We start from the raw sequence: 24,823 nt of genomic DNA, 5'->3' as shown, positions 1-24,823 counted from the left end.
CCTGGCATAGGCACCTCACACCCCTGCCAGAGGTGCCTTCCACACACCTCTCATTTAATCCTCAGTAAGGAACTCATGGCAACATGATTTCCAATTCAGGGCAGGGGACTCTGAGACAAGGAAACTAAGCAAGCTGCTCCAGTGACCAGAGGCTGCTGGACCAGCGGTCGCTGAGATTTGAACCAGAGCTCTGGGATACCAAAGCTTTTAGCTATCTGGGCTGCCTTCCAGTCCCCCTCCTGTCTCCTGAGTGACAGCAGGGCGGGAAAGCTCCAGGGAGCACACAGAGAACATGTCCCAGAGCTGACAGCCAGAGGATGCTAAAAATAGCACTGTCAGGAGCAGTTACACTGTGTCTTGCTCCTGAGAAAGGAGAGGGCAGAGCAGGGAGACATCATGGACGCAGACATCTGCACCCGCTTCCCTGTCTCCCTTCCTTGTTGCCCCATCCAGAGGTGCCTGGAGGCTTATGGGAGGAGGATCCAGGAAGCAGCTGGAGAGGGGCTCCCTACAAGAGAAGCCAACTCCACAGGCAGCCAGCAGGGAAGGGGTGGGAGAGCTGGGCTGGAAGACAGGAGACTGGTCACTTGGCTCTGTGACCCTGGGCAGCCGCCTATGTCCTGTGTGACTCAGTTTCCCCATCCTTAACGCAAATGGATGAGCTTCCTTTTCTCACTGCTGACCAGCTGGTAGAAGTGTCCCAGGCCCACATGTGGTGGGAAATTGGAAAACCCGGGCCCAATTCAAGATGATGGGGACAGTGTGGGGGGGGGGGTGGGATACTCCTTTCTTCACAGAGTCTATAAAGATCAGTGATAAAACATGAAAATCTGGTGATGTTTTTAAGAGAGAAGGGCTTTCAAAAATAAGGGTATTTGTATCACATTGCTTCTTTCTGATCACACTTGACCTTAGAATTCTGGTATAAATTTGCTGGTCATCTTGTCTTCTGTGTTCTTGCTCTGTCTCCACTAAGTTCTCTTAGGGGTCCCTGGTGGCATTGGGGTCAGAAGGACAGAGCCATGGGCTGGGCCACCTGGGTTCCCAGGGACTCTGCTACTTACTGAACACATAACCTAGGCAAAGTCCATTTACCTCCCCTGACACTGAGTTTTCCATCTGTAAAAGGCCATGGTGAACCACAGCCATGGTGGGCATGGCTAGATTTGGAGCTTTCTACAGTTCTGGCCTTGAAGGACAGATGGCCTGAGCCCCGGCCAGCCCCACCAGACACTTACACTGGCCTGGATGTCCCTAGAGCACGTTCTCCTGGGACAGGTGGGACAACTGCTCCTTTTGCTGACTCTGCTGTCCAGAGGCGCACGGTACAACTCCTCTCTCCCTGCCTCCCTGTCTCTGGCAGCTTGGGGTAAACCCTGCCTCTGAGGGCTTCTGCAGCAGAGTCTGCCCTCCCCGCCTGCTCTGCTCACTCTGGCCAGCTGGGATTCCTGGCCACTGTGTGTGCTTCAAGAGAAGCGACCAGACGTGGCAGAGGGTGAGGGAGGGAAAACATGAAGACAAGATGAGAAATCAGAACAGCAGCAGGTGTATCTGTGGCTCCAGGGACTAAACTGTATCCTGCCTTCCCAGGCATCTCCTAAAGAAACCACTTCATTTTGTTTTTCTTACCACTGAAAGGTCAACAAGGCCAGTGCCCAACACAGCTTTGACAGCCACCAAGACGGTGAGCCACCTCTCCTGGAATGCTCTGGCTCTTCCCGGGGACCCCCCATCCCCTGTGGCCAGCAGTATTCCCTCATTTGTCAATCTGGTGACAGAGGGCTGGACAGCAGCCTCGGCCTTCCCTATGCACTGTGAGTTCTGAAGGAGGGGCTGGTATCTTGTACATCCCTGTCCTTTCCGGGAACCTAATAATTCATGGGCCCTTCATGTAAATTCACTGGCTGGATTGACAGGGCGCCAGCTACCTCACCTGCTCATCACTCCAGCGAGTGTCAGCTCCGCAGCGTGTGCGTCGCTAAGTCACTCACTCTAATGACGCCCTGAAAGGTGGCGTCCCTTGTTCTTGATTTGTGAGCACCAGCCATCGGAGAAGTTACTCACCAGGCGAACTCACTGGTGTCCCGGGACTTGTGGTTTTAGGATGACTTCATAGGGTCAGAAGGGACCTCTCATATTAAATTGAAAAGCCCAGGTTACAGACAGTATATTTATAAGCTCGTCGGCATATAGAAAGGCCAAAATGTTCATAATAATTCTCTCTGGATAGTGGGATTATAGCTGCCTTTTTCTTCCTTCATTTGCTCTTTACCCCTGGTGATGTATTTATATTATAAGTGAGAAATATATTAAAGTTAAGTAGACTGAAAATTAGACCTGGATCCTCCCCCAGGGCAGGAGTGGTGGAACAATGGATCAGGACATTTTCCTAGATGAGGGTGTCATGAGTCCTGCCCTGGAGAAGCAGGAGCCTCAGGACTCTGGCCCAGCCACCCCAGCCCGGCTCCAGACCCTCATGGAGTCCCTCAACCTGAGCCCAATGCCTACTAGCTTCTCATTGCCCAGAGACCTTTGCATTCAGTTGTCACGACCTCCATTCCATGACTTTCCCTCCTCAGACTCCCTCATCTGTCATCTCAGATGTTTTCACCTTTTCCCAAGCTCTGGTGGTAAGGTGGCCAGACAGAGTGCATCCTCTTTATTTAACAAAAGCACTGCTGTGTCAGAAGGATGGGAGATAATCTGGAATCTGAGCAGGGCCCAGGACTCACCTGTCATCATTGCCAGGCAGGTCTGCTGCCGCCTTTCCCCCATCCTGCGGGCAGAAGGGAGGAAGCAGGTGTTGGGCTGCGCTGCTCACGCCCTGCAGCCCCTTCCCTCCGGGCCCTGCGGCCCAGCCTTGCTCTGATTCTGGATGTCAGAGGCACACTTCAAAGGCAACAGAGCAGCCCAAAACAAAGAGGCAAACAGCTCCCTCTGCACCCTTCTCCCCGGCTCTAGCTGACTCAAAGCTAGAAAGGGATACACTATAAAATGACCCTGGTCCAAACCCTGTACAGTTCCCCAAGAGAGAGGCTTCCAAGGAAGCAGGACTTCCAGGCTGGCCTGTAACTCAGAGGGAGAGCGCTCACCGAGCCCGCAAGAGGCCCTGGGTTCCATCCCCAGCACTGCAACATAAATAAGAAGGGGCAGAGATCCCAGCCTTTGGGCCCTTCCCATTTTCCTTCCCCACATCACCCAGAGGAACCACCAGGATTCACAAGCCAGGAGTCTTGGGCTGGGAGGTCAGCTGCTGGTCCTGGTCCCTGCTTTGTCCCCTGCCCCCAGGGGGGCCTTGAGCCAGGGCCCCAGCCTCCCTCGCCCTTGGCTTCCCCTGTGAATCAAGCAAGAAGACTAGATCTGCGGAGATCCAAGGCGCCTTTCGGCTCGCTGTGTTCCAGGACAGGTACCTTTTGTGCTTTTCCAGGTGTTCTGTCCCAGAGTCTGGAAGCTGCAAAAGACTTGGTGTTAACAAAACAGCCAGAAAAGGCAGCACAGCCTCTCCCGGGGCTCCACGCTGATGGTCAGAACACCCCTCCTGCCCGTAAGAGAGACCCGCTGGATCCAGAGGAGGACAGAGCCCACCCTGCTCATTTTGTAGGGAGGGAAAACATCAGTTCCCTAGCAACATGTCTGTCAGGCATCTGAGCAGTAGAGGGGTGAATATTGTCCTTAAAGTTTAAATTTAAATGCCCCCCTAAAGTCTGGTTACTAGTGAACCTGCATAATCTAAAATGAACTTTGCTTATTGTCTGTCTCCCTCACCAGTCAGCAAGTGCCACGAGGGCCAGTGTCTGCCTCTACTGTGCTGGCTCCATTCCTTGGACCTAGATGAGTGCTTGACCTGTTGAAAGGACTCAATGTATATTATTGGATATTTTCTGAATGAAAAATGGGGTTCTGACTTTCCCATTGGTAAAATGCTAGACAATACAGGCCATTCCCTGTTGGAGAAGTCCTGATGGTGGGGTTGGGGACAAGAACCCCTCCCCACCCCCCATCAAGTGCCATGTTCTTTTCAACCTCTAGGTATGCTTGGAATCACGCCAGGGACATAGAATATGCTCAGCAGGTATTAGTTATTATTAGTAGTAGCATTTTCACAGTTTGACATACATTCTCTCTCTTTCGCAAAACTTCTAAAAGACAGGATGCCAGGTGAGGTGGTGAAGGGAACACACTGCCTGATTGCCTACACCCAGCACTTTTAAGAGCCCAGCTCTCCTAACCCCAGGCTCAATTGATGTCCAGCTATAGAACTGGTGCACATCTCTTGAGCCCTCTACAGAAGCAGGCTGTCATGAAATTCCTCTAAGGGCAGAAGCCTTTGCTCTTCAATTAGACTTAGAAAAGGTGATCCTCCCGGGAGAGGTGACAAGTTAAACAAAAAGCACACTAGTGCGTAAGACAGGGTTGTGAACAGATGCTGGATAGGTTAGGTGGGGAGGAGCGCAGGCCTCCTGGGTGGACAGCCCGGCCAGAGTGGGCGCTTTCTGCCAGCCTGAGCTGATGTGGGCCGCTAGGAATATGGCGGACAACTTACAGACCCTATTTTTCAAGAGAAGCTGAAAACACACACATTTATTAGATTTTTTTCTGTGTTGGCCGCTGATTCAAATATAGACATGGCATGTCTTAGTATCACCAATTTGCTTTTTCTGATAATTGGTGAAGAGCAGATCTTGTCCCCAGAGGAAGTGGGTGAGGGAGGGTGGGGGGAGATGAAAGGAGGAGAGAAGCAGAGAAGGATAGGCCATGAGGCCAGGGGGGCTCTGTGGGAAGTCACAGAGAGGAGAGGAACACCCTCAAACTCCTACTTGATTCTGCCTTCCGCTGCCCGCTGTCTCTCCTCACTCACTCGCTGCCTATGGCGGGTACTGTGACACCAGGACACAGAGCTAAGACAGACTCGGGCTCTACCCTCAAAGAATTTGGTATAGTGAACAAAGAAAATTTCTATGGCAGCTAGGTAAACAAACAAACAACACATATTGCACTGGGATTCTAGTCAGGCTTCTATGGCACCTGTGTCTCTATGTAACACTACAGACTTTTATTCATTTCGTCGCTGTGGGCCTCGGGCTCACCGGGGAAGGTTGTGGCAGGGAAGTGGCAGCAGGAGCTGTCAGGCCCATATCAGACGTGAACAGAAGAACTCTCAGAGATGGGAAGGAAGGGTAGAAGTCCCCAAGGGCTGCACATGAGAAACCTTACTGGGTGGAGCTTTCCTGCCCAAGGTAGAAGAATCCAAGAGTCCTCCAGCAATCCAGTCACATCGGCTGGACCCATAGTGCCCGCATCAGGACGCGTAGACCCAGGCTCAGCATCCATCATGCCATCTAGGACATGGAGCCTCTTTTCCTATTGACTTCCATCACAAGGACAGAAAGAATAGAGCAAGGACGGGAAGCTCTGCCCACCAACTGCCGGCAGCTCGAGGCCGTGTCCTAGGGGCAAGTCCCCACCTCCACAGGCCTTACCTCCTCGGCCTCTCCCTCCACGCCCACCTGCCCATTCACACCGTTGGCAACTGCTCAACGGGTACAGAGACTTCTGCGTCTAGACAGCTCCGCCCAGTGCTCGGGCCGAGGTGGCATTCATGAACATGGTGGAGCCCAGCCCAGCAGGGCTCAGTGTCCAAGCCAAGTGCCACAGAGGTTGGCTATTCAAGACGACGAGGTGGAGGGGAGGCCCAGGGTCTCTGGGCGCTGCGGTCAGCTGGCACTGCCCACGGAGTAGTGGGTGGAGACCAGGCCTGCAGGGAGAGGCTGAGGCTGTGGAGATTGCAGGCTGCAGGAGGGACGGAGTGGATGCGGGCAAGGAACCAACTGAGGGTGCAGATTTGGGAGGGAGCCACAGGAGGAAAAAGGAAAATGTCCTGGCTCGGGTGTGGGAGGCACAGGAAGCAGAGGGAGACCTGATAAAGAAGCATCTGTCCAGCGAGGGCTGCTGAGCTTTGCTAAGACCAGGGCAGGTGGGACTGGGGGAGCCGTGACTGACGGGAGTGTGGTCCCCTCTGCGCTCACTCTCTCCTCTCTGGATGCACCTTTTCCTGCATGGCCCCTTCTTCCCTCTCTTTACATCGCTTTCTTTCTCCCTTTCCTGGCCATCAAGAACACATCACCACTGATGGACAAAAAGCACATGAAAGATGCTCAATATGGCTAACTATTATGGAAGTAAAACCCAAAAGGAGAGGCCACCTCAAACCCATTAGGATGGCTTCTATTGCTAAACAACAACAAACAGGAGGTAGGTATTATTGAGAGTGTGGCGCAACTGGATGCCTGCACGTTGTTGCTGGGGGTATGAAATGGTGTAACTACTATGAAAAATAGAACGGCTAATCTTCAAAAAATTAAAAATAAGCCGGGCATGCTGGCGCATGCTTATAATCCCAGCATTTGGGAGGCTGAGAAACGAGGATCACAGACAGTCTCAGCTACTTAGTGAGGGCTTTTGAAACTCAGTGAGAGCCTCTATCAAAATAAAGAATAAAGCCAGGCGTGCTGGTGCACGCTTGTAATCCCTGCGCTTGGGAGGCAGAGACAGGAGGATCGCACAGGTTCAAAGCTAGCCATGCTGGCTTAAGAAACCCTGTTTCCAAATAAAAATATAAAAATAGGTCTGGGAGTGTAAACCGGAGGTAGAAGGGTTTCCAGGAACCCCAGTATCACAAAAAAAAAAAAGAATAAAAAATGGGGCTTGTGGTGTTGCTCAGAGATAGAATGCCCCTAAATTCCATCCCCAATACTGCTAAAAAAATAAATAAATAAATAAATAATTAAAAATATAATTGCTCCATGTTCTAGCAATTCCCACTTTTTGTTATATATCCCTAAAATTGAAAGCTGGTTCCTGAGGAAATATTTGTAAGCCCATATTCATAGCTGTATTATTTACAAAAGCCAAAAGACGAAAGCAACCCAAATGCCCAGTGAAGAGTAGATGGATGCACAAAATATGGTGATACACATGTGATAGAATATTATCTATCATTAACTAGGAAGGAGATTCTGGCCCATGAGGGCATTCTGCTGAGTGCACTAAGCCAGCCACAAAATAAATACTGTATGATTTTGCCTTTTCTGAGGTCTGTAGAGCACTCAGATAAATAGAAAGTAGGATGGCAGTTGCCAGCAGCCAGAGAATTAGGGTTAGGGTTAGGGTTAGGGAGTTGTTGTTTAATGGGTGGACAGTTTCATTTTTGCAAGATGAACAAGTTCTAAGCCAGGCGTGGTGGTGCACGCTTGTAATCCCAGCACTTGAGAGGCTGAGAAAGAAGAATCATCACAGGTTTTAGGCCAGCCTCAGCTACTTAGCAAGGCCTCTGCATCTTAGCAAGACCTTGTTTCAAAATAAAGAATAGCCGGGCATGGTGGCGCACACTTGTAATCCCTGTGCTTGTGAGGCAGACACAGGAGGATCGAGCAGGTTCGAAGCCAGCCCTGCTGGCTTAAGAGACCCTGTTTCCAAATAAAAAGTATAAAAATAGATCTGGGAGTGTAGCCTGGAGGTAGAAGGGTTTCCAGGAACCCCAGTACCACCACACACACACACAAAAAAAGAATATAAAATAGGGCTAGAGGTGTTACTTGGAGGTAGAATACCCCTGGGTTCCATCCCCAGTACTGCAAGAAAAAAATAATGAATTCGGGAGATTACACAACAATAAGGATATACTTTGCACATTGAAAAGTATGCACACTTAAATGGTTAAAATAATAAATTTCATGTATATATTTACCATAATTAAAGAAAAATAATTTTTGTGATACTGGGGATTGAACTCAGGAGTATTCTACTTCAGAGTTAAACCCCTAGCCCTCTTTTATTTTTACTTTGAGACAGTGTCTCTCTAGGTGAAGACAGTTTCACTACTTGCTAAAGCTGTCCTTGAACCTGTAGTCCTCTTGTCTCAACCTCCCAAGTACTGGGATTATAGGCATGCTTCACCATGCCCGACTGTAAAAATATTTTTTAAATTTTACATTCTTAAATGTATTAAAATTGATAAAGATTGATGTATTTTTAACTTAAAAAGCAAGGAAGAGATTTTCATTTTATAAATAGAAAGTTTAAAAGATTGTTTTAAAACTCTGTGATACTTGATTTATGTATTTCATTTATTAGTAAAAAAAAAATCCCAAAAGTTTCTCTCCCTGATGTAAAGGTAGACATTCATTTGATTAAAGAAAAAAAATATCAGAACCCACCTGGATTTTAGGATTCCTTTACCCACATAACGCTCTCTCCCAAGATGGATATTCTGCCTAGAACTCATTTGGAATATTCTGCCTAGCCACCAGGAACTCATTTGGAGGTTCTTCAGCTGACTGATGGGAGGTGCTGACAGTCCCCTCCCTCCCGTCCCTCCTTCCCCCCCAAGCTTCTTTAAATACTCACCGTCTCCAGGTTGCCAATGGCTGCCACAAGCTTAATGTCAGAAGGTCTCAGAGAGTGGACTGTGAAGACAAGACCCCGTGTGCTAAGGTCAGACCCACCTTCCCCACGATGTCGACTGAGAATGCCACATGGGCTGTGTGGAGCGGACCCACAGCCCACAGCCTGCATAGCTCCTGAGGTCCAAACTGTTGGTATGGGTGTGCAAAGCTAAAGACCATGCAGCTTCAGTGCGCCATGTTGGTTAGAGGCCCTCTTTCCTCTGAAGGTCATGCTGACACCTTGGGCTTGGGCTCCCCGAGAAGGTGTCCTATGGAAGGTCACTCCTGGCCCAATTCCCCCTCTCGTTTGGCCCTTGGTCTGCCTCTCATTTCCCTCTACCCTATGGCTCTGCACTTCTGGACCATCATTAATAAGAGGGCAGCAGATTAAAATAGAAACCAGCTGAGTAGCCAGAGGTTAACTTTAGCTTGAAGGTCACTAGAGCCTCACAGTCGAAGCCTATGAATGTCTAGAAACAGCCTGTGTGCAAAAGGCACCCACGGGAGTGTGCTTGACCCACTTGAACCACCAGCCTTTGTAGAAACTCTCTCCCTGGAAACCACTGACCAACTCCCTGCTTGTGTTATGGGGTATTTAAATGTAAACCTAAAGATGCTGTTCCCTATTAAGGGCATCCATTTATTTTTTCCACCTGAGGTCTTTGAAGAGCAGAAGAACAAGCACGGCCGGAAACCCTGATCAAGTCAGCACAATGTAAATACACACAGCGCCAGTAGACTGTCAGCCACTTCACATGGTAAAGCTAGAAAGAGGACCACCTCAGGAGCAGCACCCATCATATTCAGGTATTAGGCCATGTAGCCCATTATAAGGGGAAATGGCTAGAATGGCCGCATTAAAGGACTGGGGAGGCCTCTTGAGTGACCAAGCTGCAGCTCACCGCTCCTGTGACACTGCCTAACCACGGGGAGGTGAGGACCAGGAGGTCGCCGCACTCAAACAAGCCACATGAGGCCATTTGGTTTACCCCAGAGTGATGTGTTGTTCTCTCTGCCTCCCTAGAAGTGACTTGGGGGGGAGGAACAGAGGTGGTGTGAGAGACTGAGGGTAAGGAAGAGGAAGAATTGAATAGCCACAAGGTGCAAGAGAGTAGGCGCAAGCCTCTGATGGCCACGCTGGAGAGGGGATGCTGGGTCTTTCCTGCTCATGGCCAGAGGGCACATACCTGATTTAAAAGGCATATTCAATCTTAACTTCTTTGGGTTGCACAAAAATGAGAAATTCTTCAGGGTCTGAAAACAAACATCAGAAACATCAGCTGTCGTGTATGAAAGTATTGCAGGTTCTGACTGGGCACTTGTTCTATCTGGGCTCAAAATCCAGAAGCATCAATTGTCCATAGTCATGGTCTCCTCCACCCAACTCTCCTGGCCAAAGGGTACAGTGTTTATTGACAATGATCTTTAGCAGATAGCAGGTAAGGATGTTTACAACAGTGGTGTGGACAGGGAGAGCAGAAGATGAAAGAGAATAAAATTTAAATCTTGGGATGATGAAAAAGTTCTAGACATGGGCAGTGGTGATGGTTGCACAAGAATGTGAATGTAGTTAATATCACAGAACTGTACACTTACAGTTGAAATGTTAACTTTTATGTATCCAGTGCACTCAGACTAAAAATTTAAAAATTCTGTTATTTTGTACTATCTACACTCCCTCTTTTACTTTTATTTTTTAATTTTTTTTGCAGTAAGGAGGATGGAACTCAGGGGCATTCTACCTCCGAGCTACACCCCCAGCCCTATTTTTTTATTTATTTTGAAACAGGGTCTCACTAAGTAGTAGCTGAGGCTGTCCTCGAACCGTGATCCTCCTGTCTCAGCCTCCCAAATGCTGGGATTACAAGCGAGCGCCACCACATCTGGCTTATTTTGATGATTTACACAAAATCATGTACATGAAGCATTGTTTGCTGCTGAAAACTGTGTAAACTTAAAACTGGGAGACTCATGCTCCCAGAAAACTGGAATGTCCTGAGCCCAGAAGGGATGCTGAGAGCAGAGAAGGGATGCAGTGACCAGTCCTCTGGTCCTCAAGACCACTGGCGCCTCTTCAGGTGCTGCTGGGGAGAATCTAGAGCAGCTACTGCTTTGGGAAATGCCATGGAAGGCTTTAGGAAAGGAGATTCTATATCTTGTCAAAAATTAAAAGTGGAAGGGGAAACGCTCCAACAGGGAAAAAATGTGCAGTAAATGGAGTGCTTGGCCACATCTCATGACCACAAAAATACACAAGTTAATTTCTCTTGAGTTCCTGATTACAGCAAGAGATACAGCATTTACTCTCATCCCTTATCTTGTGGACATCCTGGAAAGACTTCACCCAGATGCCTTCAGATAACTCTCAACATCTACTTCAAGGTCACAGAGATAACAAAACCATTTATAACACTTTCTGGACACTTCTGGGAACAACACACTCAGGCTGCAGGGATGGTGAACCCCAAATTCCAGGAGATACGGTTGTGCTCTGCCAGGCAGCCCAGCTGTCCTGTAAAAGCAGCTCATCTAGCCCATCCCCTTAAGGCCTCAAGTGGGGGTAACAGTCTCCATCAACTGGTTCAAGATTTGGATTTGGCCAGTGGAGGGAACCCATATCTCCCCCACATCCCCCCAGGAAGAACACTTACCTCTGGCCATCGCTGTGCTTCCGTGTTCTTTCCAAGAGAACTATGGACTTGGGTGACTCCTATAATAATAATAATAATAATAATAATAATAATAATAATAATAACTTAAGTTTTTCTAAGCTGGAATTAGCTCCCACCTATATTTGACTTTTATGCTATCAATATGTCCATCCCAATAGTGACCTTTTTATTAGAAAAGCCCAGATTCGGGGACTTGTGGGAAGATGGCAACCAAGAAAAGCAGTTTTTATGAGTCCTGCTAACACTTGATCTCTATTGCCACAAAATCAGCGCTTTTCATAGCCAGAAAACACAATCAGCAGAGAAATAAAAAATGTAAACACATGGAACAGAGAAAAAGAAGACAAGAAGTATAACCAGAGAACAGAAAAGACACCAACCCGCACTGCAACAGTGGAGCTGCACCATCGCCATCTTGCCTCACATCACCAGTCTCCGGAGAGGAAAGGTAAACAAGGAGCTAAAGTGAGCAGCTGCGGTTCATTCGGATGTAATTCAGCTGTTCTTTCAGCGCAAAGAACGTCTAAAACACCCAGTGGCCAAGCTCATCACGCCTACCAGGGACTCAGAACAGAGCTCAAAATCAGAAAAGAAATACGATAGCCTCACGACCAAGGGTGTGGTAGCAGCGCCATATTGCCAGCAGTGATGGCAAGTTTACCGTGCCCTCGACAGCTCCAGATCAGCACACACAGTAACCATAAGTGAAAACTGCAGCCCCTAAAGGAGAAATCCCAGTACTGCACTCCCAGGGACTTGTGCAGCTTTAATAATCTCCCTGGGTCTGAGATTTTGCAGTCCAACCCAGCGAAGGAGTAGCGGTGGCAGAGATACCACACCCTAGTCACAGCTCCCCATGGGAAAATGCCCAGCCCGGCATTCCCACAGTCTCGTGCAGCCTTATTTAATTCCCTGGGTCTGAGACTTTGTGATACAACCCAGTAAGGGAGTAGTAGTGGCTGAGATTACCACAGACTCAAGATCCAGAACACCCTAAGTGAAGTCGTAGTCACCCAGGGAAGGCACAAACTTCTGAAATCATGGGTAAGAGGAACAACAATAGAGCAATGAACACCCACAACCCCATATTATCAGAACCTGATAACACAGAAATTCAGAGATCTCCAGATGATCAAATCAGGAATATAACTGTAGAAATAATACAGGACATGGAAAAGAATTTAGAGAGAGTCTAAAAGAAATAAAGGATGCAATCATTGAGATAAAGGCATCAATTCAAACTATAAGCAATTAGACCACATGGAGAATAGAATCTTGCTCCTAGATGATGATCACTCCAAAAATGAACACATAATTTATAACTTAGAAAAAAAATCAAGACAGCAGGAATCTGACATTGAATAATTATGGGCCCATTTTAAGAGAACTAACCTAAGAATAATCAGAATACAGGAAGGAAAAGAAGGTGAATCTAAAGGGATCAATAATCTCTTCAAAGAAATAATAGCAGAATATTTTCCAAACATAGAGCAAGAAGTCGATACACGGGTCCAGGAAACTTATAGAACTCCCTTTAGACAGGATCAGAGAAGAGGTTCCCCACACCACATAATTGTCAAAATGACCAACGTAGAAGCTGAGCAGAGAATCTTAAAGGCAAAAAAAAACAAAGGCCCAAGTGACATTCAGAGGCAAACCAATTAGAATCCCTCCAGACTTCCCAAACCAAGTCATGAAAGCCAGAATGGCTTATAGTAACATATTCCAAACTCTGAAAGAAAACAACTTCCAGCTAAAAATTTTCTACCCAACAAAACTATCTATCAAATTAGTTGGGGAAATAAGAAGCTTCCATAACAAACAGAAACTGAAGGAATTTATGCCTTCAAAACCAGCGCTAGGAAAATATTCAGAGATTAACTACAAAGAAGAAATAAGTAATACACACCAGAACCAGAGAAACAAGATTTTCCATCCAGCAGACAACTAAGCAAAATAGAATATAAAAATCTTTGGAGATTCATTATTTTAGTCTTTTAACTATTTTTAAATTGTATTGTTTTGCTTTTATTGTTGCTAATTTTCTGGATTTCTATTTGGAATATTAATATACCTTCAGAAATAGCATTTGGAAATATTTTATCCCATTCTATCAGTAACTTTTAATTCTGTTTACATTGTCTTTGGATGTAATTTTTTTGAAGTTTATTCTTTTTTTGCCTGTGCCTTTGAAATCATATCCAAGAAATCACTGCCAATTTCAATGTTGTGAAATTTTATGACCCAGGTTTCTTCTAAAAGTTTATAGTCTTAAGATTTACATTTAGGTCTTTTTATTTTGAGTTAATATTTGTATATAGTGTTAGGTACGGGTCCAATTTTATTCTTTTTCATGTATTCTTTTTCAACAATATTTAGTGAAAAAAATTATTTCCTTAACCAAATGTTCTTGGAAACCTTGTCAAAAATAACTTGACCATGTATAGAAGAATTTATTTCTAGGCTTTTTATTTTACTTCACTGGTTTATATGTCTGCCTTTATAGCAATACTACACTATTTTTATTATTGTAGCTTTATAAGGTTTGAAATCAGAAAATGTACATCTTTTAGCTGTGTTCTTTTTTGAGATTGTTTAGAGTTCATATTTCATGTTAGGATAGATTTTTTCCTGAAATAAAGTATGATGGTTTCACCTTAAAAAAAATCCTCTGGTAAGAAAGAAAACAAGAATGTAATATTGAAATATTATCTCTTAAGTGATCAAAAGTTTGATATCAGACAAATGAATCTGTTATGTGAGATAATCATTGTTAATTTTGGATAAATTGCTATATTAAAAAATAAAGCTACATTAAAAAAAGGGATGAGGAGGGGATGGGTGGGGATTGGGTAGGGGCTAACTGGGTGATGTGTCCATGTATCTCTACATAAGATTTTTACACCATCTATTATGATGTATGGATACAATGCACCAATAAAAAAATTAAAAAAAAGCCCAGATTCCATTCCTCCAGCTATCAGTTTGGGACACTGTGCTTCCATTGATGCAACCTATAGCGCAAAACCCCCAGGTAGACATGCAAACATATGTTATCCAAGAGGGGGCAAGAACAGTAGATCAAGCCGGGCGTGGTGGTGCACGCTTGTAATCCCCGCGCTTGGGAGGCATAGACATGAGGATCGCGCAGGTTTAAAGCCAGCCTCGCTGGCTTAAGAGACCCTGTTTCCAAATAAGAATATAAAAATAGGTCTGGGAGTGTAGCCCAGAGGTAGAAGGGCTTCCAGGAACCCCAGTACCACCAAAAAAAAAAAAAAAATCAATTTCTTAGCAAAGGGGCAGAAACCCTCAGGAAGGCAATGTCTGTAAGTTGTTGTTGGGGATCCAGGACACAGCACACAGAAGGCAAAGGGCATTCTAGAAGAGTCTGAAGGATGACATAATCTGAGCAGAAATGTTAGTTGTGGGATGCCTAGCAGCCACTACTGTACCAAGTACCTGGATGGGGGCTGTATTGAGGGGCCTTGCTGAATGGGTGGCCAAAGGAGAGAAAAGAAAGCAGAGAGATGGCAAACACAAGAGCCTTGTCCCCGCTGGCTTTTGACCAGTCATTTAAAAATTTTTACTAAAGGTAAAACTTTTTACCTTTAGTAAAGGTAAAATTTTTAGCTTTAGTAAAAATTTACGTTTTTTTTTTTTTTTTGGTGTGTGTGTGTGTGTGTGTGTGTGTGTGTGTGTGTGTGTTACTGAGGATTGAACCGAGGGGCATTCTTCCTCCAAGCTACACCCCAACCCTATTTTTTATTATTATTTTCATTTATTTTTATTTTTTTATTTGCGCATTGTAGTCCTACATCACATTGGAATACAAGACTTGAGAGGATATACAAGCACACATCATCCAATTAGCCCTCATCTAATCTCCATCCCATTCCCTCCCCCTCCCTCGATCACCTTATCAAAGATAAGGTGATTATCTTTGATACATTTGTTTACTGTAGCTCCTGAGTTTTAAAGAGGTTCCAGCCTCCCCCATCCCATCCCATCTGATTGGTCACCTTAATTGCTTCTCTATAGAGCCCTTCCCACAACCTGACCTCCTGTTACCCCTTTCCTCCTAGTTTTTGCTAATCAGGGTAAGCATATGGTTTTATTTTTATTTTTTGGTGGTACTGGGGTTCCTGGAAGCCCTTCTACCTCCAGGCTACACTCCCAGACCTATTTTATATTTTTGAAACAGGGTCTCTTACGCCAGAGCGGCTGGCTTCAAACCTGCGTGATCCTCCTGTCTCCACCTCCCAAGCGCAGGGATTACAAGCGTGCACCACCACACCCGGCTAACATCTGGTTTTAATTTTTTTATATTTCTCTGTGCTTGCCACATTGCAAGTTCCAATCCCACTCTTGATGGCTCCAGTAGTAGCCTGGCCACCCGGAGGACTCTGATCCCGACCCTGCTGGCTCCAGCTCCAGCCTTGCCTCATGGTAGGCCCCAATCCTGGCCTTGCTAGCCCCCGCACCAGCCTAACCTCTCCGCTGGCTCCGATCCCAGGCTCGGAGGCCCCAGCACCGGCCTTGCCTCATGTCAGGCTCCGATCCCAGCCTTGCTGGGCCCAGCACGGGCCTTGCCTCATGGCAGGCTCTGAAATCGGCCACACTAGCCCCAGCACCAGCCTAACCCCTCGGCAGGCTCCGATCCCAGCCTCGGAGCGCCCAGCACCCACCTTGCCTCATGGCAGGCTGATCCTGACCTCGCTGACCCTGGCACCAGCCTAACCCCTCCGCAGGCTCCAATCTGAGCACCCTCTTCACCCAGCAGGTTGTCCCACGTTCCCAAGGGTGCGTGGTGGTAGCATTCTGCCTCTGGGGTTATTTCTTCAAAAGTTCCAGGTGTATGATATCAGATCTCTGCCTCCCCTGAGTACTGGCCACTGCCATTACCACTGCCTCCACCATTTCAAATCTTTCCCACGCTTTTTTCCCCACACTGCGTGCTGACCTGTGTTCTTAAGCATATGCAACGGTAGGACCTTTGGGGTAATTTCTCCAGAAGATAAGGTTGGTAGGATCAAATTTCTGCCTCTCCCAAATACAAGCCTCCACCGCCATCACAGCAACTGCTGCCAACACTGCCTTCCTCCAAGGTCTCCACTGAACTCTCTTCTTACAGGTGATGTCCAGGATTCGTAAGGATGTGAAGAAGAAGCAGTACTCCTTCGCGGGGAATTTTTCTAAAAGTTCCAGTTCAGTTGGGTATGTTTTGTCTGCATCTCCAGTATCCTGCCTGCCACCGCAGCCATTTTGACTCCTCTCCAATATTTTTCTTTTCTTTTGTCTTTTCCTTTTTCTTTTTTAAGTAAGAAAAGACAGTATGTGTTGTTTGAGGAGATTGTGGGATCAGGCACTCGGTAGCAATGAATTTTTTTTCTTTCCTCCCTTCCAGGAGCGAAGTCCAACAGCCTCACCAGGCAGAGCAGAATCTGCTGTTCTAAGCACACCACAGCCTGGTGCAGCACAGCAGTGCTAGTTCCTCTGTACCCACAGCTTGGCCTCTTGTTTGGTACTGGGCCTCCTGGAACTTGGGTTTGGCCTCCTGCCCCGTACCATGCCATCCTGGGGATAGGCCGGGCCACCCGCCCCCCGCCAGAGGCACCAGACCCTCCGGGCCCGAGGCTCAGAACCTTCCAGGGGGCCGCCAGGCCACACGTGCCCCCCACCCGGGACCCAGGGCCTTGCAACCCAGGCCATGGTCCTTCCAGTGGGCTGGCTTGCCCCGCGCGCCCCCTACCCAGGACCCAGGGCCTCCTGACCTTCCGGGGGGCGGGCGTGCCCCACTCAACCCCCACCCAGGGCCAGGGCCAAGCAACCCGTGCTGCCGGGGGTCCGGCGTGCCCCGTGCTACCCCCACCCAGGGCCCAGGCCCTTGCTGCCCGGGCCTCCAGACCTGTGGGGAGTCCTGTGTGCCCCGCACGACCCCCGCCCGGGGCCCAGGGTCTTGCAGCCCAAGCCCCAGTTCTTCCGGGGGTCCGGCATGTTCCCTGTGACCCCCACCCGGTGCCTAGGGCCTTGCCGCCCAGGCCTCTAGTCCTTCTGGGGGTTCAGCGTGTCCCGCATATTCCTTATTTTTTTAAACAAGATCTCACTAAGTTGTGGAGAGCCTCACTAAGTAGCTGAGGCTGACTGCAAACCTGCGATCCTCCTTGTCTCAGCCTCCCAAGTGCTGGGATTACAAGCGTGCGCCACCACACTGGCTTTAGGCTTACTTTTTTACATATGCTAATAGGCAAATTAGACTCACTTTGAGTGTATGGGTTGAATCTTTCCATATAATATTTAGCTTAACTGTGCAAATAGTAAAATGAACACTCTAAATCAAAACAACACACACAGAATCCCCCCACTGCTGCTACTCACACTCTAATGGGATGTCATCTATTCCCATTCTCGTACCCCAGCTCAGGCATACATTTCATTCAGTTATAATCACTGTACATAGAATTTTGTATCCTGCAAGCTTTCTTTAAATGCTATATTGTGAGCATTTTTCATGCTGCTGCATAATCTTGATATTTGTTTCAACAGCTACATGATCCAGCGATTCAGATCCCTTTCTTCCTCCGACTTCTCTCCATCTGGCTAATTCTCTACCCAAAGTATAATCTCCTTTAACAGATACCAGAAAAAAAAGAAAAACACAAAGAGCATCAGATAAGGCCAAGGGGAAACCTGACTTGAGAGGCAGGCTTAATTTCTTTTCCACCCCAATCTCTTTCTGCAGCTTTACTTTCAGACCCCGAAAATAATTTATCTAGAGTTCATGAGGAGAGGAAGTATATTTTCGCTTTCTGCTGGCTATGAAAACAAGCACTTCCATGTGGAAGCTCACACAAGGAATAATGGCTGTAGCTACCTCCAGACCCAGTGATCCTTTGTCAATTCCCAGAAACCAGCTGTGGAGCAGAAAGAGCCCCCATGCTGGGAAGGCACAGTGGTGTGGGCAAGCGCTGAATGCTGGGAAAGGCTGGCACACAGACTTGTAGCTGGAGGGCAGGGAAGGGTGGGCAGACAAGACAGGACTGCACAGACCATGAGAGCTGGGTTGGGGGGCCACAAATGCCAGGCTGGTCTGAGAGCCTGCCTGCTCTGGGAAGAGAGGACTTGAAGGTGTATTGTAAGATGATCGTCATTCTGGGAGTAGTGTAGAGATTTGAGACTACTTTGGTAACATTTTTTAATCTTTCCTACATATTTTGATTTGTACATTGTAATTATACATCATGGGAGATTCAAAGTGATATAGACATACGTGCACACAGCACTTGGTATGTTTCTATCCGGATCCCACCCCTTCCTGTACGTGTTAGTGAGATCAGTACTGACACCTTCATATATGGACAAAGAAAGCATTATTTGAACTATTTCCTTCATCATCTCTCCCTTTGGGCAACAATTTTTCTAAGCCAGAATTAAAATATAAGTGGTAACTATGGCTTACATAGAGCCTCTATGTGCCAGTCGCTGTCCTGGGCTCTCATACAAAATAATTCGTTTAATCCTCACGCATCTATGAGGTAGATCCTATCACCACTAGAGATAAGTGAAACCCAAAAAGAGTAAATGGCATTCTAAAGGTGACACGGCTACCAAATGGTGACAGGGGACTTGAAAACAGGCAGCCTAGCTTACAGCTCCATGGGTCCTGCTTGGAACCAATACGCTAAGTGCAATCCACACGCCCAAGATCTAGACCAGGGCCAGCCAATTCTGCCTGGATAGGTCATATAGTCAGTATTTTAAGTCTTTCCACCATAAAGTCTTTGTCAAAACTATGCACTGTGCTGAAAGCAGCCATGGGTAAGGTATAAATGGATGAACTTCATTCATAGAGCTATAATTTATCTTTCATAAAATATTCAGGTGTCGAACCGGGCGTGGTGGCGCACGCTTGCAAACCCCACACTTGGGAGGCGGAGACAGGAGGATCGTGCAGATTTGAAGCAGCCGTGCTGGCTTAAGAGACCCTCTTTCCAAATAAAAAGTATAAAATAGGTCTGGGAGTGTAGCCCAGAGGTAGAAGGGCTTCCAGGAACACCGATACCACCTAAATAAATATATAAATAGATAAATAAATAAAATGTTCAGGTGTCATCAAATGCTTTTCTTCATTTTATTTTATTGTGGTGCTGGGGATTAAACCTAGGGGCAGTCTACCTATAAGCTCTACTCCTTAGCCTCCATTTTGTGTTTGGATTAGGGTTTTGCAAAGTTGCTGAGAGGCTTGCTAAGCTGCTGAGGCTGGTCTTGAACTTGAGATCCTCCTATCTCAGCCTCCCAAGTACTGTAATTACAGGCATGCACCACCATGCCCAGCTCTTTTTTTTAACAACCATTTAAAAATGTAGAAACCTTTTGTGGTTAGCAAGAAATAGATTCTAAAGTTTATAAGGATTTTTGACAAAGGGGCCAAAAACATACACTGAAAATAAGATAGCCTCTTCAACAAATGGTGCTGGCAAAACTGGTTAACCATATACAGAAAATTGGATATCAATCCCACTTTTTCACCCTGTAGAAAAGTCAACTCACGATGGATCAAAGACTTGGAAATTAAACCAGAGACCTTGAAGCTCCTTGAAGAGGGCATAGGTCCAACACTACAACACACAGGCACAAATTTCCTCAACAAGACCCCAAAGGCACAACAAATTAAAAGGAGAATCAATACATGGGATTGCATGAAATTGAAGAGCTTCTGTTCAGCAAAGGAAACTATCAAGAACCTCAATCGAGAGCCAACAGAATGGGAGAAGATTTTTGCCACCTAAACCACCGATAGAGGACTAATATCTAGAATATACAGAGAACTCAAGAAACTCAACACTAAGAAAACAAAGCATCTAATAACAAAATGGGCAAATGAACTAAATAGACACTTCATGAAAGAAGAAATTCAAATGGCCAATAAATGCATTAACAGAGAGATGCAAATCAAAACTACCCTGAGATTTCACCTAACTCCAACTAGAATGGCAATCATTCAAAACACAAACAACAACAGATGCTGGCGAGGATGTGGAGAAGTGGGAACTCTAAGACATTGTTGGTGGGATTGCAAATTAGTGCAACCACTTTGGAAAACAGTATGGAGAATCCTCAGAAGAATGGGAACAAATCTACCATTTGATCCAGCAATACCACTGTTGGGTATCTACCCAAAAGATAGGAAGCCAAACTAACAAACTAATGCAACTGTATCTATGTTCATAGCTGCACAATTCACCATAGCCAAACTATGGAACCAGCCAAGATGTCCATCAACAGATGAATGGATTACAAAACTGTGGGATATGTACACAATGGAATTTTACTCAGCCATCAATAAAAACTCAATTACATCATTTTCAGGGAAATGGATGGAACTGGAGGACGTTATGCTAAGTGAGATTAGTCAGTCACAAAAAATAAGAAAGCAGATGCTTTCCCTAATATGTGAAAACTAAGAAGAAATGGGTCATAGGAGGAACTCTTGAAAGAGGAAATCCTATAGAGGAGCAAACAAGACCAACCTAGAGAAGGAGAAAGGAGGGGGGAAGAGGAAAATCTCTAAAACACACAATGTACTTAAACATATCGAAGTCAATCACTAAGCCAAGCAAGGGAGGGAGGGACGGGGAGGGAATGGGGTGGGAATTGGGTAGGGGTTTCTGCTCCGGTCTCCTCAGTTTGGTTTCATTGTGCTGACAACCTCAACTAGCATCATGGACCACGAGGAAGCAAGGCAGAAACACACAGGAGGGAAAATCCTGGGCTTCTTTTTCTAGGGATGTGAAACGTGTACAAAAAAGCCTCCATGGACAAAAATAATAAATAAATAAAGTTTATAAGGAGAGGCAAAAGACCCAGAATAGTCAATACAATGTTAAAGAAGGTCAAAGCCAGAGAACTGATATTACCCAACTTCCTATAAAGCTACAGTAAGCAAGGCAGCATGTTATTAGCTAAGAACACACACAAACAGAGCCAAAGACCAGCTCTGGCCAATCCAGGGGTTCTTGGAGGTGAGCGAGGAGTCAACCCTTTTCAGAGGCGTGACTCTGCCATTCAGGGTCAATGCTTTATTTTTATATGCTTTAACACGGCAGTATTTGGTATTAACAACTTTTGACAAAACATACCCTCAGTACACCTGGGTATAAGCAACTTTTGGCAAAACATATTTTTACACAAATTTCTCAACACGCACCTGCCCTGATGAGCTCATATCCCGATACCGTGGTTGGGAAAGAAAAAAACACCCAAAATTATCCAAACTAACATCATACAATTCATTCTGGTTGCCTAGCCACAGAAATCAATTCTATTCAATATTAACCTAAATAACAATGTAATTCTGAATAGCTGGAGAGCACATTCACACCCAAGGCTAAACCAAAAGTTAAAAAAAAAAAACAAGAGGCTTTTCCATTGAAAAGGACACAAAGATTATAAAAGATCTTTAAAGATTTTACATTTATGTTTCATATTTTAAAATACAAAGTGTACAATTTATTAAGTTTTTTTTTTATCTTTGGTCAGAAAACACCCAAAAGGGGGGGCCCCACCTGGCCGATCTCTCCATCACCCATAATAAACTTTAACTAAACTTATCCTTATAAACACTATACATACTATTTCTACTTTTAAAATTAACTGCTAATTTTATCTATTTTAACCACTAGGTATTCTATTAACTTATTCTGACCCAACCACCAAACCCACATTGAACTTATTTTTCTAACATACAATGTCTACACCTAATTTTTTATAATGCCAATTATACTGTTTACTAAGAAAATTCTTTTCTGCTTTAGTGAGCAAGCACCAAGGAGGACCCTGCCTACCCAACTTCTTCATAAGTCTGTTTTCCTTTAACCCTTACTATCCATACTCCATCCTATATTATTCCTGTAAAGGGCGGGAGGGCTATGTATCGATTAGCTCTGACTCCCTGAAGTGGCAATCATGGACACTCTTTAATCATATAAGCTGGCCCAATTAATTTTGCAGGCGTCATGTCAGGCTTTTCCTCAAAAGAGTCAGCATCTATAAATAACTGTAATTGTTTCCATTTTTACTAGCCAGATTCTTACTATTTGGGATTTTATAAATTTCTGAGCAATTCCCAGGTTTCTTAATACCCTTTTTCCTGTAACATCTTCATATGCAAAGAACAGCATGTCTCATTGAGACCACCCAGATCATTTGGCTTGATTGATAATTCAATTAAAACCAAATACAAAACAGGAAGGCCTCCTCTCACAGGGACCTTGTCAAACAGCTCAAGGGACCCGGGCCTCACCAAAATAGATCAATACAACAGAAGAGAGAGACCAGATAGACTCACAAAAGCATAGTCAACTGGCCCTTTACAAAAAACAAAGGCAGGAGAGAAATGAGAATCTTTTCATAAAATGTGACTGGAATGACTAGACATAAAGACACGAGTAAAGAATCTAAAAATGCAAAAATTACTTTTAACTCCTGGCTTATACAAAAAAAAAAAAAGCAAGTAGGCTACATTTGACAAGGGGCCATAGTTTGCCAACCAACCCCCAACCTAGACTGATACTGACAAGAAGTTATGCAAAGGCCTCTGGTGATGAGCAATAGCCCTCTCAGGATGAGGCAGGAGAATCGAAATAGTAGATACTGAAGGAGAAAAGGAAAAGAGAACACAGGACAGACAGAGCACATTAAAAATATAGATAAACATTATATTTAACACAGCAGGGAAAACCAGAAAAAGAAGAGGAGAAATATTTATGAGAACTTCCTTCAGTATCAGCAGGGCTGGATGCAAAGGGGGCTGGCCCTAGTCTGCATAGCCCCCAAACCAGGACCAGACCAGGGGAGACAGGTTGATCCTTGTAGAACAGCTGGAAGCCCCCAAAAAGGAATGGGTGGCCCAGGGTGCCGATCCAAGCAGACACTGGAGATTGTGGTACACACACCAGACAGAGGTGAAAAGCTTGGACACCCCTAATCTGGACTTCTCCAAGCTTCTGTTTCCTCACCTATATGGTGAGTTTGGTAATGCCTGCCTCATGTAGTTGGTATGAGGATAGAATGATCATTTGGAAACAGGATCTTGCTAAGTTGCAGAGATCATTGCTAAGTTGCTTCGAATCTGCGATCCTCCTGTCTCAGCCTCCCAAGCACTGGGATCACAGATGTGTGCCACCACACCCAGCCATGACATGAAGGTTAGATGTGTGTAAACAGTCAGCACCGTGTCTGACATATACAAGGCAGTAATTGGTGGTTACAGTTGTTCTAATTTCAGTATCAGAGAGGCGGTTGACATGGATCATCTTTCCAGAGCCTTGCAGCCTTAGTGTTCTGGGATTTCCAGCTAAATGCTCAGAAGTCCACATTTTTGGTTTGGTAATGTGATGATTCATGTTATCACCCATGATAACAGCCCTGGGGTGTCTCAAAGGGGCAATGCCTGGAATCTAAACATGAAGTGTCCAGACCTGAAAACCAGATAGGAACTTAGGGCTATTCCGTCTTGTCCCCACTGACTCCAGGAGGGATGTGGGCCCCAACCCTACTCTCTGCTTCCTACCAACTACATGGGAAGACAAATTCTTGCACACAGTAGCACACAGTAGCTCGAGGCATCGTGGGAGAAATTATCAGAGCACTTGTGACATAATGGAACCTAAGTCACGGGACCTCAAGGCAACTTTTCAAGCTCACAAATCTATGAATGGCTTTGGGCTTCTGGAAAAATTCCCACCTAGGTAAGGTCAGTAAGGGAAAAACACATGTATTTTTCCACCCTGATGGGAATGAAAGAGAAAAGTGCCTGTGCATGCTCTGAGGAACTCATTTGACTGAGCTCAGTCATCCAGGGAACACGGAGCTGTGACCTTCGGGGCCTGGCACCAGCAAACGGCCAATCCAGCCCGGGCTTTAGCCAGGTACAGTCACATGGCTTCTGCCTCAGGAACACGCCTTCCAAAGCAGCAGCTCTCAACCCCTCACCTGCTGCCTGGATCCCCCCACCTCCAAAGATTCAGATGTGTTTGACCTGGGCAGTACCCGGTTATGCTGAGCCTGTACAGTTTTAAAAGTCCCTCAGATGAAGCTGGGCATGGTAGCACACACTTGTAATTCCAGCATTTGGCAGGCTGAGACCAGAGGATCGCGGTTCATGGACAGCTTCAGCTAATTACTGAGGCCGTCTGCAACTCAGTGAGACCTGGTTTCAAAATAATGAATAAAAAATAGGGTAGGGGGTGTAGCTCGGAGGTCAAATGCCTCTGGATTCTACACCAGATCTGCAAAAAAAAAAAAAAAAAAAAAAAAAAAAAAAGTCCCTCAGATGACACTCATGGCATTGCAAGGTTAAGAGCCTAATTCTACAAGGAAACCCAACTTTTGTTAGCCCAGCTGCTGCCAGAGTGTGTGGGGTGATTGCACAAGCCAAACTAAAATGGCGTGTGCTCTCCGATTTATAGATCTCCTTGATGTTCATCCACTTATACTGTGTCCAGAGCACAATTGTCCACTCTCCCCACTTCCTCCAGGAAGGCCAGCCATTTGGTGAGCTTGAGCAAGCAATTAGTGTCTCACATCTTGACTTCCTCATCTATAAAATGGGAACAAAGCTGACTTCCCCTGTGAGGAGCAAAGAGCAGGAAAGTGCTGTGCGTGCAGAAGGCCATACACACGGGAGGAGACTGGGCTCTCTGGAGGGAA

The 24,823-nt window shown here is 45.9% G+C and overlaps 1 protein-coding gene across 1 annotated transcript in view; it reads right to left on the bottom strand.

Annotated features, from left to right (window-relative positions):
* Positions 1-24,823, bottom strand: part of LOC308273937 (phospholipase B1, membrane-associated-like) — a gene marked incomplete at both ends in the record, with an annotated part of 150,002 nt that overhangs the window by 113,351 nt on the left and 11,828 nt on the right. The window contains 4 exons of the mRNA XM_080711344.1: positions 2,733-2,871; positions 4,646-4,772; positions 5,481-5,507; positions 8,407-8,465. Coding sequence (XP_080567470.1) covers positions 2,733-2,871; positions 4,646-4,772; positions 5,481-5,507; positions 8,407-8,465 — 352 coding nt within the window. The remainder of the gene's footprint in view (positions 1-2,732; positions 2,872-4,645; positions 4,773-5,480; positions 5,508-8,406; positions 8,466-24,823) is intronic.

Source organism: Muscardinus avellanarius (genome assembly GCF_963383645.1).
Source record: "Muscardinus avellanarius genome assembly, chromosome: 15".
NCBI lineage: Eukaryota > Metazoa > Chordata > Mammalia > Rodentia > Gliridae > Muscardinus > Muscardinus avellanarius.
This window is presented reverse-complemented; position numbering and strand designations above follow the sequence as displayed.